Genomic DNA, 17,979 nt, shown 5'->3' on the forward strand with positions numbered 1-17,979 from the left:
AAAATAATGCTTGAGCTTCTTTATTTCATTCAAATCTATCTTTATAAGTTATTTATATAAGTTGAGTTAAAATCTAAAATAAAATTAATAAAGATTTAATAATAATTAGTATATTTTAAAAAATATTTGACATCTTTTATTGTTTTTAGAATCTTCTAATTTATGATAGTTTTAATTTTCTTATGATCCATAATAAGGCCATTATTTGAAATAATATATCTTAAAAAGTCAACTTAAATTATATAAAAAGTCATCTTGACATATAGTCTTATAATTCTAAATTTTTGTAATATAGAACAAAGATGAAGTTCATATTCTTCTATATTCTTAGAATAGATTAAAATATTATTTAGATAATAAGAAAAAACTAATTCAAAAATTCTCAAAAAATATCATTCATTAAAATTAAAAAGCAATTGGTATGTTTGTGAGTCTAAAAGCTATGGAATTATATTCAATATATATATATATATATATATATATATATATATATATATATATATAATTTAAATAAGAACTTCCATTTATCTTATTATTTAATGCTTACTAAGTTGTATAATCTTTGTAGATATATTTTGATATAAAACTTTGCTTAATTTAATTGATCAAAAAATCTTAATAAAAAAAAGGGAGAAGATATATATTCTTGATGGTGATATTATTAAATCATGATAATGTATATATACTTATAGTGATCCATCTTTTATTTTAACAAATAAAATAGAAAATTTTGCTATAAATTTTTAATGGCATATAAAGTTTTAAACTAGATTCTTTTCAATGTATTATTTAAAAACAACCAATTTATTCTATAATAAGCTACAGATTGGTCCAAATAGTAATTGAACTTCTTTTTAAAGATCAATTAAACAATCATGAGGATAATATTTTTAAAAAATATTTTTATTTTTCTTCTTAAAAATAACTCAAAAATCTTAATACTAACTTGAAATGCCACTTGAAGATTTTTTAGATCAAAAATAGGTGTGGTGTAAATAGCAAAAAATGACCTTTCTTTTGTAGCATATATAAAATTCTTATATCTACAAATAAGGATTTGATTGTATTGGACTTATGTTTTTTTTATTTAGATAATAAAATTCTAAAATATGCTATAAAAAAAATTAATATTATAAGAAATCCAATCTATTTGAGGATTATACTTCTTTAGCTATAATAATCTTAAAATAATTAGATTTAAAGGAGATATAATCATATTAAATATCATTAAGCTATTATGTCCATTGTTTGCTATATCTAAAAGAATAGTTTCATAAATAACATCTTTAAAAGATAATAAATGATCATCTATGACTTCTATATATACATGATTAATTTTCTTAACAAAAAAAATATTCTTTTTTTTAACAAAGTTTTTATCTATAAAATAAGCTAAGGCTCTTAAATCTAACAAAACAATGACTTTGTAATTTATTTATTTCTAAATAAAAAAAAACTATTATAAAATAAGGTAATGGATCTAAGAAGAGAATAGAATATTTATTGGATATTACAAAAGATTCTAGTGGCAGAGTCTATATTATAGTTGGACAAACTTATTTTTTAATATATCATCTTCTTTGGAAACCATGCTTCTCATTTTATAATTGTATTATTTCTTTGGAAAATATTGTATGATATATTTAGATACTTTATAATATAAGAACAATATTTTTTTGACAACATGAAGTATTTTCTTAATTAGTGAGATATTTAAAACATATTATGTCAATTTGCATAGGTTTTGACCTTGATGAAGAAGTTTTTGAAAACTTAAATTTTTTTTTTGTGATTTAATTTATTCTTCTTTAAGCAAATTAATTATTCTTTGCATATTTCAAATAATTAATTATTCTATGTAATGGCTTGAACAATAAATTTTTTTAATGAGTCTATTTTTGATATTGTCAATAATAAGTGTTTTATATTATTTTTCAATTCATAACTAAATTAATTAATAAGAGCTTTTTTATTCTAATCTATTTTAAAAGCAAGGTTTTGGTATTTGACAACATATCTGATGTTTGAATGTAATCCTTGTTGTAAAGATAAAAATTTGGTTTTTGCTATTGTTTTCAATTATTTTATTTAAATGTGGTCATAAACACTTGCAAGAATGCATTTAAATCATAGAAGAGTTGTGAATTCTTTTCTATCAAAGATACAAATAATAAAAGTGTTCTTCTAAAAAAGAATATGCTTATAAATCTAATTTGATTAAATCCATAGAAGTGTTAGAAAGGATACTATCTTAAATAAAGCTTGAATTATTGTTGAAATCCTCAAAATTTTGATTTGGTTCTATTACACTTCTTTAGCATACTTATTCTTACTTCTCTAATACTTATAGTACTAAGACTACTCAAATTTAAGTGAGGTTAATTTACTTGCTTCTTTCAACTACATAATTTTTTGGCATAAACATTATAATTTATTGTTGATTTCTTTAATAGACTTAGGAATAGTATTTTTATAATTGATGTTGATAATACGTGAAATTTCGACTCTAAAAATACTAGTAAGCTTGTGAAGAATTACTTACAAGTCTATTTTCATTTTTGTTGAGTATAGCATCCATAATTTTTCCTTCCATCTCTATAATAAATAACTTTAATAATTTTTTAAGTCAAATTAAAAGAAAATAATCCAAAAATTTTAATATTAAGTAAAAATTTCCACAAAAAGAAGTAGTTTATTCTTTGTAAGAAAAATTTTAATATTAAAAAATAAAAAATATTAATTTAAAAATAGGTAGTTTACAACTTTTAAAATAAAATAAAAGAAATGAAGTAATTCACTCAATTCTAAACAAAACAAGAATAATGAATTAACATTTTTTTCAAAAATATCCAAAGATATGAACTACAAAAAACCAAAGAATCAATGTATTCTTTTGTCACTCAAAAAGAGTAGATATTTATTCTAAGATAGTATAATATTAAATTAAAATAATTATTTCCAAAGACAAGAATACTAAAGGCTCTTGAAAATAAGACTAAGAATAAGAAAAGCATTAATAAGAATCAAAAAGGCTTTACTTTTGCCTCTATATATACCATCTAAGTAAGAGGTACATGGCAACATTCTATAGGACCTCCAACACATGTCCAACTTGCAAAACACTTGTTTTACTTGTAAGACAAGTTTTCCACATGTGGACCATATGACCAACTTGTATTACAAGTCACCAACATATGCAATACATAGCCAATTTATTGGCAAGTTTTTAACCTATCAACCATTTATAAATAGATACAAAGTCAAATCTGCATCTATAGAGCTTCTAAGAAGCTTCTCCATAAGATATTATTAAAACTTACTTACTTCTATTTATTTTTGTTTAATTCCTTTAATCTAAATAAACATATATGTCTATGACATCTACTTATAGAATATCTTAACTTAATATTTAAAATAAAATAAAAAAATATATTTTATAAAATATAAATATATTACTATCTTTTTAAGGTTTTTTATAATTTTATAAAGTAACAAGATCAACACATAATTTAGAGATTTGATAAAATTTTCATAAATATTTTTATAATAAAATTTATCATTTTTAAGTCAATATTTTATAAGATATTTGTTTATTTTTAGTTTTAAAAAATAAATGGAATTGCATGCAAAAACAACTTTAATTTTTGTTATGGCCAAAAAATATAAAAGACATTGTTTTATATATTATTTTTTTCTTTCATTAATTTTTTATGTTAATATTATCTCTTATACTTTTATTTTTTAATATTATTTTTGATACTTTAATTTATTATTTTAATTTTATAAATATATTATTTTCTTTAACTTCTCAATCTTTCTTATTATCAAGTAGTTTTTAACTCTCAAGAGTTATTTCTTATTAATGTTTTGTTGGTGCTACATTCTAACTTTTAATACATTCTTCTTGTTATCAATTCCACTATGTACAAAATAAATTATAAACTATATCTTAGAACTCTTGCTACTCTCAATTTTCTTAAATAAATCTTTTGGTGTATTCAAATTTAATACTAAGTTATATAGCTATTCTTTAATTTTTTAATATTTACTTCTATATTCAATTGCTTGATTATTCTTTAGAAAAATTAACATAGAAAAGTTCAATTAGCAAAATTACCAATACAATAACGTGGATTTAAAGAACTTATAGAGGAGAAAAAAAAATTTAAAAATAAATAAAAGTAGATAAAGAGGGACATTTAGTTACAACTTCACTTCAATAGAATCTTAGAGATAATTGAGTAGACCAAACGACATAAGAAATTAAAAAATTAGCTTAAGTATTGATACAAATGCAATTCCAAAACCCACTCAACAAACTTAGAATCAATTACAATTATAAAATGAAATACCACCTCAATTAAGATTGCATTATTTTACTAGTCTGAGGCAACTTGCAACAATTAACCATGCCTCATAGAGGTCATCACTTCCCACAAGCACATATTTCAAAAAAAAAAAAAAAAAAAAAAGATATGACAACCATTAATCCTAAACTTTACTTCTTACAAAAAAAAACATCTAAAAAGTTCAAGTGCCTATTTATAATGCAATTAGATTCTTATATCAAAAAATGTAAAATAGAAAAATCCTTGGTGCATATAATTGAATACTACAAATATTCAATTATACTACAATGTGATAAAATGGTTTAAAGAATATCTTTAAGTAGCAAGTCATTCAGACAACAAGCTGAAGGGCACACCATGAGTTTAAATGAACAAGATAAAGAGAAAGCAAATCGAGATCAAAGAAAAAGAAAAAAGGAATCGAGATCGAGGAAAAGGATAAAGTGAAGACAAAACGTAAAAGTGGAAATACAGAGGAACTGTTGCGGTGAAAGGGAGGAGCGCAAGACCCCCTGCGTGCCTTCGGATCGTCGCACCATTCTCGTGTGTGCTCGCAGATCTCGCAAAGCTTGTCTAACGCCGCTATCCGTAAGCTCTGAGGTGCTGTCAGAAGCTTCAGAGGAAGCTGAGTTGGTGGGATTCGGTGACGTGAAGCTTGAGAACTATCATCATAGGATCAAAGGCGTGATTGGATTATACCCCTTTGACACGGTCGTAGTTTTGCTTGCCGAGGTAGCAGTTGGGGGGTAGAGCAATTCGGGGAGACTGTTCGGCACTTTTTTGGGGTGAAGGAAATGTCCGATTTGATTAAGCAACTTGTGCAGCGGCAATCGTTGGGTTGCTACTAGACCCCAGAAGTGGGTCTATGAGGTTTGGTGCATTCTGGAGCTTGATTTTGGTGTTTGGAGGGTGGGAATTGGGCACTGCGAATTAGGTTCTACGCATCGCGACTAGCTCTGGGTGTATATCATGAGATTAGACATTCTGCCGAAACCCTAGTAGTTCCTTGGCCATGCCTCCATACACGCTTGAAATCGAGTGCACAGCCTACTGCAGGTTTGTACACGATTCGTGCCTCTTAATTCTTTCTTTGTAGTGTGAGCAAGCAACATAATGTACCTGTGAATTTGTGGATCGTCTACTGTTTTCTGCTGTTGTGGGTGTACGTCGACTCTAGGCTTGTATTCCTCTTGAATTGAATGGCTTAGCTCTTCTAACGTTAACGTGTTGTCTCTATATCGGAAATAATGTCCCTACAATAGTTGAAAATTCATGTGGAATTGTGAGACAATCATCTCGGAAATGTCCATATTACGATGACAAAGTTGACGAGTTTGTTATGTCACTGCAGATGCGGTTATTGTTGCAATTGGGAATGGGGTCTGAGGCTACCATCCGCATTCCCATTTTATCTTGGATTCTCCCCTTCATTGATGCCAGTGCGACTTCGTACTCGCAAGAAGGGCAATAGAGAGCACCAGAGACTGCCTTTTTTCTGCAAGTATGTGTGCTACTCTCTGCACTATTTCAGGAAATTCACTAAGAAACCACTTTAAATAAACATCGGATGTCGGATCTGAACGCCTTGTAGATCAAGGCTGTAGCTGCGAATTCATCTTTGTTGCATCTTGTATATGTAGTTCAAGAAGTTTTTGTTCGTGAAACCTTATTCCAAAAGCATACAGAAAAGCTTAACATCGGTACATACCTAGACAATAAGATCGGTGCTTGCAAATCTCATGGACTTCTTGCGTCTGAACCGGAACCTTATTCCACGCAATCCGTTTGAAACGCAGCGTCAATTTTTGATCAGTCGCATGAAAAGCGTAGTAAGATTCGAATTATTAATATAAAGCTGGCCCATCGTACCTTTAGTGGGTTTTATCTTGCGTTACCTCTTCTTCTTGCAATGTGAAAGGTGGTCTCCCGTGATCAGGTTTTGGACGGCAACCACACAGAATGGACAACCCTATTATGGCCTTACCTCAAATGGCAGCTTTCCAGCTCAGGTTTGTCTTACTCCTTTTAAAATATAATTACCGATTTGATTATGACAGCAAGAGGTCTGAGTATGGTGTTTACTGACAGAGTAAATTTTAATTCTCTCTAAAAGATTCATAAGAAGATCTTAGAAATTTTTAAAGGTGTATTATCTCTATCTTAAACAATTCGGTTTATACGTCTACAACAGGCCCGGCCACCTCTCTTCTCGAAGCTGAGTCTGATGAACTACCAAAACCTACCAGCTCGTTTGCTATTCTTTCCGTGGAAGCTTCTGCCACGCCATGGCACCATCGCCGCCGACACCAACTACTACCCGTTTGGTACCCGCATGTTTATTCCTGGCTATGGATGGGGCGAGGCAAGCCCTATTTCACTTTTTTCAGCTTTCTTCTGCTCTGCAAACTCGATCCTCGACACTTTCATCATTTTCAAACAGTAATCCACATGCCTCACAAGTTCACACATGGCACCTTTTCGCTGGAATTTGTTTAAGAATGGGATTGAAAATTGCAGGTAGAGGATCGAGGGGGTGCAATCAAGGGGCCGCATCGCATTGATCTCTACCACCGCTCACACAAGACTGCCCTTCAATGGGGTCGTCGCAAAGTTCAGGTGAGGGGCCTTTTTAGAAACTGTAGACAGGGATAATCTTTTGCTACCAGCACGAGTTGCGCATTGGATTATGGTATTAATAATTTGTGTGATCTGCTTGTGTCGTTTAGGTTTTGGTTATCAAACCAGGCCAAAGCAGATTGGATTCTATGAACATTCCCAGACCCGTCAAGTCAGCCCTCAAGGGCTTGAACTGGATACGTTCTCTCCTATTTTAGTTTCACCATTTAATTGCATGAAAATGTCTTACTGGAAGCAAATGAGTGGTGATTCTGCATTGATCGGATCTCTATAGGTTCAGTTCTTGAGCAGATCCAATTGTCGCAATGTATTCATCCTTGTCACTGGATTTCTCAATGTGTAGCAATAGATAAGAAAGGTAAAGATGCAGCTGTCTATGAAACCAAATTAGTGGCAAAAACTGTGATTTTAAGGTTGGTATATCATATCTGGAGGTGCTGAACACAGCAGCAATGGAAATCGTAGTTTATTAATCATTATATTATTTCAATTTTCTAGAATACTATTAGGAGGATGAACTTATTTTGCCGAGACTAGTGATTGATTTACTTTAGTTTTGTATTCTACTGAAAATTGTATCTGGAACATACGGAATTTTTTTTATCCAGGCTTCACGAGCAGAAGCTCCATCGGTCAAAAATATTCCCGTTACCAAGCACACGTCAAGAACAATACTCTTATGCAACACCTTGAAATTGTTTGTGAAATAGTGACACACCTGATGACAATTCGTCGAAGGAAAAGAATTTTGATAATCTTGATTACATCACCCTTGTGTGCCTCAGAAGGATTCCCGCCTAGGTATAAACAAATCTCTGTAATGAAGGACAGTGCACCCAATAATTGGCAGGCATGATTACAATCCGTTCAACTCGAAGAAATCCAAGCAAAATGGTCTACAAACTGAAGCACATGTCCTAGGCATTTCCGAGCCAGACTTGATCGATGTTCTCAAGTTGATGTTATGATGTTAAAACCTTTTTGGATCTAGAAAAGTGATCGTACCGTGTGGTTTGAGTTTAGGCAACAACATCAATATTGCGTTAACGTCCCATATCGAATTCTTCACTGTCACTCAAGGGGTACCTACAATTTCGCGAACCAATTTTTCCTTTCTTTCATCTCATGGAGATTCTGCTTAAGTAGAATCTGATATGTAAAGGTGGTGGATGCTGCTGAAGGAAGGGGAGTGCCATAGGAGCGAGGGTGTAATACCAATGGCCCCACCAGCAAATTGGACAATTTAATCCACTGGTGTCATCGTCGTAACAGTTCCCACCTGTGGTACCTACACTGTTTGCAGGAATTCAAATACATTGATTCAGAGCTTAGGGGAGAGAGGGCATCCATATTGGTGAACATTAAGGGGGTTTTAACTTTTTTTTAAGAAGGGTGGATGTCATGATATGCGCCTTCCTGATTTCAGCGCTGATTTCGAAGGATATAAGCACTTATCACATTTGATATAAGAGGTGGATGTTCTTTATAACCACCTCTAAGAGGTGGTTGTATCAAATTTGATTTAAGTGCTTACAATCTTAGAAATCAGTGCTGAAATCAGGAAGGTGTATATCATGATATCCACCCTTTTTTTCAAGTTTGAGCCCCCCTATTACAAGTATCACAAGAAAACGCAATTGTTTCACAAGTCGATGATGAGACCTTGCTGCGAAAAGATAGTGCATGATCGAAGTGTTCTGCCACTAGTTTCGTACCAAAGTATCATACATATCGATGGATAGCGGAGTTCTAAACCAGCCTAAATGGTCGATGTGACTCAGAAATTCAACGCTTATTTCTGCAATTTAAAAGGCTCAATTCACTTGTAAGAAATGCGCACTTCAGACACGACAAAAACTAACTATCACTCCAGACTGCACCCACATTCTAAATACCAATTTAGATCCACAAGCAGGCTTCAGCGCTCTCGGAATTCTACGGCATCAAGAGGTGCAATGCAGTCACATTCAGCAATCTCTCTGAACACCTTTAATGGAAGGCTTCGGACACTTGATGGCCTACATGCAGAACATTACTCCCTTGCATCATTAAGCTCCTGAAGTCCTTCCAGCTCAACCGGAAAGTTGAATTCAATAACTTTGTAAATTATTCAAGAGGAAGGAGAAGAAGGGTCTCTAAAGTGCAGAAATTTTGAAGAATGAGTCACCAGGACAGTATGAAAAACTCGACAAGTAAACGGAAGATCGATTCTGTCACCGTGACTCCAGCTGCGCAGGACGATCACTTTTCTGGATTCATAATCATCACCCACAAAGGCTTGAACATCAAATCAGCAGCTGGCGACCATGTACAGATACCACCATACAGGTCAGATCTCGAACTCTCTAAAAGGAATAGGATTTTCTATTGGGTCCAAACTCACTCTACTAGTCCTGACTTATTGCTTCGGCTTGTCCTCAGGTGCTTCTTCTTCTTTCACCATATTCAAAGGGAATAGATTTGCAGGCAAAGACACTGGCTCTTTCAACGTCACATAAGCTTTCTTGTAATCAGGTCTACGATAAAATGCCAAGCTCCCTTTCGCGCGTTTCTTCTTTCCCTCCATATTAAGGGTGTTCACCTTCGCAACTTGCAATCCATACAAAGTTTCCAGCACCCTCTTGATCTCTATCTGTGGGCGCAGTTAATTTCCAGGAATTAATAATGCAAGACTGGCACTCTAAGACAAGGACTACGCATTTCAGAAGATGGATGCTCCAATCTAGCCACTAGTGCATCCCATATCGTTCCACACTCGATTAGGATTTTCCGCAGGGAAATTTCCAGAAAATGAACTCACAAAGAGGGAGAAGAGACAATAATACACACCTTTGACGCACTCGGGATGGTTTTGAAGGCCACTTCGGTGATATTCTCCCGCGAATTCGGCAAGAGCAGCTTCAGCGGGAGATTTGCAAAGTGTACAATTCTTCCTACGCCCTTTTTGGTGGCCATACTCGCCGAGAAAAACTCGGAGCCTCTAGCTATCAGACTAACTTCCTTAAACCCTAATTTCCCTTTATACCCTTGAACTGGACTCGTCCTGGAGCCAGAATGAGCGAAAGAGGAGCCCCAGAAAGCAGGTCAGAAAGAGCTTAAAGAGCCTGCAGAGAATAGAGGAGCGCGTTGCGAGAACGGCGGAAGATGAGCGCCGATAGCAGAAGCGATGCGAGAGCTTTTGCAAACAAGCAAGCTCCTATTCCAACGCCTCGTCGAGGGTGGAAGCAGCAAAATGTCCACGCTCTCAGAGCTGCTTCTTTCCGCGGTCTTGGGTCCCAATCATGAGCGACCCCTTCGAAACCCTGAGTCAAGGCCCCCTATTATCGCGCCCGAAGTTAACTAACACTGCCGGTGGGTTTTCCAAACACAAATAACAGTTATAAAAATATAGGGTTCTATATATACATACATATGATTCCTCTTGGTTGGAAATTCAGATGTTATTTATGTTCAGTTTTCATATATGTATTTTTTAATTTTTTAATAAATATAATTGTTAAAGGTCAAAAGTTTAAATGTAAAATATTGCCATTCCCAAAACAATCAGATTTATTTCTAACTCAAAAAACAAGTATATTATGAACATATAAATTAAAATATGATATGAGAATAATGACATGCTTATATGTATGTTTTGCATATTGGTTAATTTGAATGAATTATAATTCTATATATATATATATATATATATATATATATATATATTTCTAATGCCATCATAATTTTTGTTACTACCACCAAAAACATTTACCTACTTGACATATTTTTTTGAATCTAATTAAAAATTTAGATAAATTTGTAATATTTTTTTATTTTTTTAATTATATAGAAAGTAATTTTAATTTTAATAAAAAATATTGAAATTTTAATAAGAATAAATTATATTACTTTCTATTTTATTTTTTAATAAAAATTTTGGTAAGAAAAAATATAGTTGTATTTCTAAAAATAGAATAAAATATTAATAAATAAATAAATAAAAATAAGTCCATATTTTTATATAGCATTGACAAAGGGTGTGGATGGCATGTGGTGGATGGTAGATTGTTGCAGTTGCAAAACAATTTGTGACATTGACAACACTCAATATATGTTCTAATTATAATATTTCATAAATTTTTAATTTAAATTTAATCTTCTATTCCTATTTTTTTATTGTAACATATATATAATTTTTCAAAGTAACTGTTTTAAAAATAATTTATATCCTAACAAATATTGGTTCTATTTTATATGTAAAATACTAATAAATAGTATGATACATAATAATAATACTTTACACTAGTAGAAACTTATATTTGTACTACAAAAATATCAATAATAAACTTTTTTTAAATTTCTTGTTTTTATTTATTTTTAATATTAGAAATACATGTTAATTTTTTTGATTAAAACTCCTTTGCTTCCAAGATAACTTGTGCAAATTTAGCAAGCTTTTGTTTTAAAGACATTTCCTAGTGTAATTTTAGTATATTTTTAATATATATATATATATATATATATTATAATTCTTATTATATATATATATATATTATTTCTATTTTATATTATATTAGATTTCTATCTAGTATTATAATATTCTTATTTTCTAAAAATGTATACTTTTTACATTAAAAATATTCAATACTTTTCTCTTCTAATTATTTAATATAATTGTTTTTTCAAATCTGATATGCTAATGCAGTGTTCCAAATTTAATATTAATAATTAGTTTGTGTCTTTAACATAAATACCAAGTCTTTTTCTGTAGATGGGGCAAGTACAGAAGATAAAGAAGTACCAACTCGTATTTTTTATAAAAATAATTTCTTTGTTGATCTCTTTTACAGTAAAAGTAAAAAAAAATCAAATTATGTATACAATGAATATCTACTAATAAATAATTTTTTAGATTATGCAACATAAGAATCCTACTTAGTTGCTATTTTTTATCTCTAAATATCTATCAAATTAGATTAGAAAGACTGTTTCAATTTTTCTAGACTTAACATTTAAAAAAAAAAAAAAAAAAAAAAAAAAACTCTACTTGAATAGAAAAACAAAGTGTATATTAAAAGAATTTTCTTTTACTGATTTTTAATTTACTTTTATTAATATGAAAAATATGTTTTCTACAATTGGAATACAAATTTGATAGCAAAATACTAAAGAAAACCTCTACTTCTAGGAAAACTTTAAAGTTAATCAATGTTTATTTGAGTAGCTATCAATTATTTCTTAAATATTCTAAAAACTTAATCCAATAATTTTTTATTAGATTATTAATATTTTGATATTTTTATTTTTTTAATATTTATACAATATGTACTATCTATATTTTTAAATAAATTTTTAATGCATATTTAATATTATTTTTTTTGTAGAATAATATGTTGCAACACAATTATTGATATAATATTAGTACTAAATGGACTTTTTTCAAAGACAATACTAAATAATTTAGTCTTTTTTGGCTTAAAGTTATTAAAAAATGTAAAAAGAATATTTTTTGCATCAACAACTACAAACAATAAGATTTCATAAAAAACAACATTGATTGTTAGTTGATATGTGGATCAAAAAGTATGTCTAATGATTTAAAAAATATCTTTATTATATATAGAATGTTTGTTTTGGAAGAAACAATAGTTGTATGTGAAGTGCTATTAGAGTTAGGATTTTTTGCAAAAGATGTTCATTGGCGTTGAACTAGCACAATTATTGTTGCAATACATAATAGTAATGCTTTGTCATTAGTACAAAATAATAGCAAAGATTAATATCATCTATTTTTTCTTATAAGGATTTTTTATTATAAATTTTAAAATATTAATAAATTAAGAGTATGTTTTAGCAGAAATTATCTTTAAAAAGTAGAAATAAATATCCAATGAGGACCAATTGTAAATTAAGATTAGACCCCAAAGCACAAAACCACACATCTATAGCAATTCTAGGATTCTTTTGTTGATTAAAGAGCAAATATAGAGAGTCCACTTAATAGAATTTGTTTAGACATTGATATTGGGTAATATACATTGATATTGAGTTACTTGAATCTTTTCAAAATAAAAGGCGTTTTAAGTAATTTAGAGTTTTAAAAAATTAAAAAATAGTTTAAATATTTGAAAATTTTGTAAGCATTATAGCAAATGGATGGGTATAAATTTTTAGGTTTGTAAATTTTCTTGTATTAAAAATATTTTATAAATTTAAATACAATCAAATATATAAAATGAAGGTTTTTTTTTTTATTAAAATTCAATTGAATAAGGATCTTGGAATTTGGATCTTTAGGGCTAATGAAGATTTCTTTTGTTTTGTATAATATATTAGTTTAATTAATATAAAATTATATAAATTATTAATTAATTTTATTTGAAATGTTTTTATAAAGATTGGAGTTAATTTAGTAATGCAATAAGGAGATATAATTGTTGGTAGATTAATATGAAGGTTGGAGAAAGAAAAAAGCCAACATCCAAGCACCTTAAGAGTTTTTTTTTTCCAAATTGATAAGTTGGATTCTTTTAAAATCTCTTGTAAGTGTTTTTAACTAATAGATAGCAATGCATGTAAATTTTAGAGTAAAATCAAGAATTTAATTAATGAATATTGAGGTTTTAAAAATACCATAGGATTTGACTAAGATTAGTTAAGATTTGATTAGGATTTTATTAAGATTCATTTAAAATTCTATTAAAAAATTTAGAATGTTCTTAGGATTTTATTAGAATTTGGTTAAGATTTAAATAGGATTTACTTAGAATTTACTTAGGATATTTTTAATTATTTCTTAAAATATTCTTTATTATTTCTTTAGAATTTAATTTTTAATATATTTTTAGATTTTTTTATTATTTATTTATAATTCTTTTAATTTTTTTTGAAATTTCTTTAAAGTTTAATTAAAATTTAATTAAGATTAATTAGGTTTAATTTGGATTTATTTAAGATTTTATTAAGGTTTATAGATTCTTTATTTGTTTCAAAATTTAAGAATATCTTCTATAGCTAAGAGCCTAGTGCATTCTCAAGTTAGACAATATGTAATACAATAATATGTTGTTGTGCTAAAAAGTAGCATAATATATAAAAATAATATGAAGTATTATGAGAATTAGGGTTGTAATTAAAATATATATATACATAATAAAAAATAAAAAAAATAAAAAAAGACAAAAAAAAATACTTCTTTAATTTGTTTAAATTTGTTGTGTAAGTTTTGTGATTAAAAATAAAAGGTATAGGTTTTATTGGTAAGGAGTTTAGAGGAGTTTTGGTGTCAAAGGTATAATATTTTGACTTCAAGGCTATTCCATGTAGATGGATAAGAGAAGTTGATGGACGACTTTATTTCCATTACTTGAAGGTTTTTCCCAATAGACATCAAGATGATGTCTTAGACCATATTGGGATTTGAGGCCACTTTAGAGCAGCTACTTGAAGTTTAAGAGTTAAGGTTTGTTAGCTTGTATTGATGACTACAATTTTTGTGCAAAAATCAAGAAATTCGGAATTTTTATGATATTGAAATTGTACCTATTACCATTTTTTTGTAAATACAAGGAGTTATGTGAAATTTTTTAGAGAGAGAAAGTGAGATTCAAAATCTGACTTAAAAAACTATATTTAATATAAAATATCAATAAATTCTAATTTGGAACAAAAGAGAAAGAACTATTGAAAGTTAGTGCTTTAAAATTAGAGTTTGTAAGTAAATTCTATTCATAGAGGTTTTAAGTTGAGCCATATCTTGAATTTTTGGATGAAATTTTAGCTCAAAATTTTTAAAAGTGTAGATGACTATGTTAAAAAGCTGTATATGAAATTTCATGGTATTTGAGTATTGGATTTTTGAGACATGGTAGATTTAGTATTCAAATGTCTAAAAATTGAAATGTTTAGCATCCACTAGAAATTAGACGATATCTGAAGATCTCTAATGAAACTTTAGTTGATATTTTTTTTATAATGGTAGTTAAGAATATAAGTTAAATTATAGAGAATTTAGAATCTAATTAGATAGTTAGATTGGAAGTTATTAGGTGATACAAATTTAGAAAGAATCACCATAAGAATAGAAGTGGTTTTATGATATCTAGTCACATCTTAAAGACTCGTACATATAAGTCTTGTATATTTAATGTAATTGTCTTTATAAGGGCAAGCTATAAATAAAATTTGTATTTTATAAACTTACAACTTATTTGAGCAATTAATGGCAAGCAAAGATCCTATGCTTTTTTGAAGCAAAAATTTCTCTATTACAATAACATCACATAAGAAACATCAATTGGTTATAAAAGAAAACACTTCTTTTTAATTAATACAAACTTAAACCTACCATTGAACTTAAAAGATAATTTTTTTTTGTAATGTTTGGTATTTATTAAAAATATAGTATTTCTCATCTAATAGAATAATCTCCAAGTAAGACTTAATTCTTAGGTTTAGCTTGTAGATATACTAGGTTATAATTACAAATTGAATAAAAAAATAGTAGTAAAATAAGATACAATTTGAAATGAAATAACCAAATTTTGTCAAAAATTTTTCATTTCTTGCTTTATGGGAAGCAAAATTAATTCTTTGAAATTAGATACTTGAAAAAAAGAACTTATAAAAGAATTTAATAGAATTAATTTTTGAAAAAAAAAATAAAAATTGATATATTTATTTTAAGATTCTTTCAAAAGAAGTGACATGATAAGTATTTATATTATTACTATTTGAATATTAATACTATTAAACTTTCAAATTTTATATTTTTTAAGTTTGAGACACTAATTTTGATTGGCATTATACATGGAATCCAAATAACCTATATTCTTACTTTTTAAAAATCTTTGTATAGATTTCTTGAAAGGATCTTTGAAAAGAATTTATTTTGATAGTGTGAAAAATTGCCACTCATTTAAGTCAATAGTTGGACAAAGAATTAAATAAAAAAAATAGAAATAGAGTTGAACAATGGATAAAAGATCAAAATAAATATTTATAACTTGATTACTAATAAAAAAAATTGTAACTATTAATTATCTAAATCTCCCTATTTTGTGTTGCTTTTGTTTAAAAACTAATTATTAAATTTATGAGCATTTGGTTCTAGCCAATGCAAGGATAAGAAATCAAAATGTCAAAACCAAATTAGATATAAGATGAATTATAATACTAAAAGACCTAAGTATACTTTGGAAATAAATATCCATCTATTTGATAAATCCATAATCCTTTTTTTTGGAGTTGATTGGTGCTCTTATCACAAAATCTAAAGTAACAAAAATTATTAGTCTAAATAATAAATAAATAATAAAAAAATAATAAACAAGAATTTAAACATTTTTTTATTTTTGGATTGTTCAAAAAATATAACTTTTTGGAATCCAAAAGCATAAAAAGAAGATATAGAAGTTGTAATTAAAATCACATCTAATCCTATGGTTGGGATTAGTATTGGCTCTTTAAATACAATAAATATTGTTCTATTGGAAAGTAGTACCTTTGGCTAGTACAATATACAAAATTTGATTCTTTATCTTAATTATAATGCTCTTCAAAATACTAATACAACAATGAATTTTAAAGTGACAATTTAATTTCCATTATTTTTGCATAATTTTAAGACAAATCTTTTATAGATAGTTGGATAATTAAAGAACCTTAAGACAAACAATCTAGTATAATTTGCTACATAGCCAATTAACCATAGAAAAAACGAAGTTTTTAAATAATCTAGTTGAATTTTAAATAAAGAAATAAATATTATCTATACAATTATAAATTCAAAACTATTATTTCCAAATAATTTGATAGTATTATATAAAAAAAATTCTTGATCGTAATAAGATAAGAACACAAATCTTTTGAAAATAATTTATAGAGAACTTATCTCTACAAATTATAAAAGAGAGTCTTTAGGCTACGTAATCCAAAAATATAGTATATCTATGATGGAAATAATGATGTAATAAAAAAAACATTGCCTCTTAAATAATGAAGTAAAAGAAGTAGCGCCTCTTAAGTTTTGATAGTGCTAGTCCCTGACTTGATGAGATACAAGACTTTAATCATATTTCTATTTCAAGTCTTCCTTTATAATGCATGGTTGCTTCCTCTCTACTTTCAACAACTGCAATTTTTTATAATCTATTGGTTTCTACAAATCAAATCATATTATCAAATCCTAAGGTTGTTATTATTCCATTAATAATATTTTCTTTAATAATAACTAATGCTCATTTATATAATAAGAAATAAAAGATCTATAATATATATTATATAGAAATAATTAAAATATATTTACTATCTAAATTGGCTATGAGCTTGTAACTCCCTAGTGCCAAAGATGGATCTTGATTGTAAAACAAATTTGATTTGGTTCTTAAAGAAATATATCTTAACATTGGACACCTTAAAAATTTTGGATGAAATTACATCATAAGGCTAATGACAACCACTCTGTCCAAATAGAAATCATCAAAGATTACTATTATAGAGAGAAGGCAAGAAGTACCAAAAGAAAACAACTTCTTATAAGTCATTGTCATTGCAAAGGTTGAGCGTCAATCCTTTGTAATTTTTTTAGAGTTGACAAGTTGGTACAAGTGAAAGAATTAAAGAATAGTACATAAAAAATACTAATAAAAAGAGTACCATATTGCAAAAAAATCTTAAATATCTTCTATTTTCTTAAAAGATTACATCCAATCTTCATCTCTATGCAAATATAGTTAGTTGGAAATAACTCAAAAAATATCTCCTACAATTAAAATTCTATTGATAGTCTATGAATCTTATTAAAATTAGAAACTTTTAATATTATTAAGTATAATTAAAATTAAATCCTTGCTACTATAGAAATAAAAATAATATTTTTGAATTATATCAAAACTAATTTAGAGGATTGAAATCTACTTTGTAAATTTAGGTAAATGCTACTTCAAACTATTTACTTGAATTCAATTTTTATAGTGGTGAATTGAATTGATGCATTCAAGCATTAATTTTCTTA

General features: G+C 28.1%; 2 protein-coding genes across 3 annotated transcripts; one reads left to right on the forward strand and one right to left on the reverse strand.

Annotated features, from left to right (window-relative positions):
- Positions 1 to 4,832: 4,832 nt before the first annotated feature.
- On the forward strand, positions 4,833 to 7,589 carry LOC112287588 (uncharacterized). 2 transcript variants are annotated; one of them, XM_024530729.3, is made up of 6 exons: positions 4,833 to 5,405; positions 5,701 to 5,850; positions 6,268 to 6,358; positions 6,541 to 6,711; positions 6,867 to 6,965; positions 7,076 to 7,589. In XM_024530729.3, the coding sequence occupies exons 1-6, from the start codon at positions 5,362 to 5,364 to the stop codon at positions 7,181 to 7,183; spliced, it is 663 nt and encodes a 220-aa protein (XP_024386497.1). In that variant the 5' UTR covers positions 4,833 to 5,361; the 3' UTR covers positions 7,184 to 7,589. The 2 variants fall into 2 exon arrangements, with proteins under 2 accessions (XP_024386497.1, XP_024386503.1); XM_024530735.3 differs by having other exon boundaries at positions 4,874 to 5,405; positions 6,286 to 6,358.
- A 1,590-nt stretch (positions 7,590 to 9,179) lies between these two features.
- LOC112287596 (uncharacterized) lies at positions 9,180 to 10,177 on the reverse strand. Its single transcript, XM_024530749.3, has 2 exons — positions 9,816 to 10,177; positions 9,180 to 9,618 (listed from the first exon to the last, which is right to left on the reverse strand). Exons 1-2 carry the CDS (start codon positions 9,939 to 9,941, stop codon positions 9,385 to 9,387), a joined length of 360 nt encoding a protein of 119 aa, XP_024386517.1. The 5' UTR covers positions 9,942 to 10,177; the 3' UTR covers positions 9,180 to 9,384.
- Positions 10,178 to 17,979: the final 7,802 nt, after the last annotated feature.

The sequence above is a fragment of the Physcomitrium patens genome, chromosome 1 (genome assembly GCF_059467195.1).
Source record: "Physcomitrium patens ecotype Gransden chromosome 1, ASM5946719v1, whole genome shotgun sequence".
Classification (NCBI taxonomy): Eukaryota; Viridiplantae; Streptophyta; class Bryopsida; order Funariales; family Funariaceae; genus Physcomitrium; species Physcomitrium patens.

Bases quoted from the DNA above. Each gene is read 5' to 3' on its own strand.
- LOC112287588 (XM_024530729.3), top strand. From the start codon at position 5,362: ATGCCTCCATACACGCTTGAAATCGAGTGCACAGCCTACTGCAG. The intron at 5,851-6,267 runs GTATGTGTGCTA...GCAATGTGAAAG, and splicing joins AGACTGCCTTTTTTCTGCAA to GTGGTCTCCCGTGATCAGGT. The intron at 6,359-6,540 runs GTTTGTCTTACT...CGTCTACAACAG, and splicing joins ATGGCAGCTTTCCAGCTCAG to GCCCGGCCACCTCTCTTCTC.
- LOC112287596 (XM_024530749.3), bottom strand. From the start codon at position 9,941: ATGGCCACCAAAAAGGGCGTAGGAAGAATTGTACACTTTGCAAATCTC. The intron at 9,619-9,815 runs GTGTGTATTATT...CTGCGCCCACAG, and splicing joins CCATCCCGAGTGCGTCAAAG to ATAGAGATCAAGAGGGTGCT.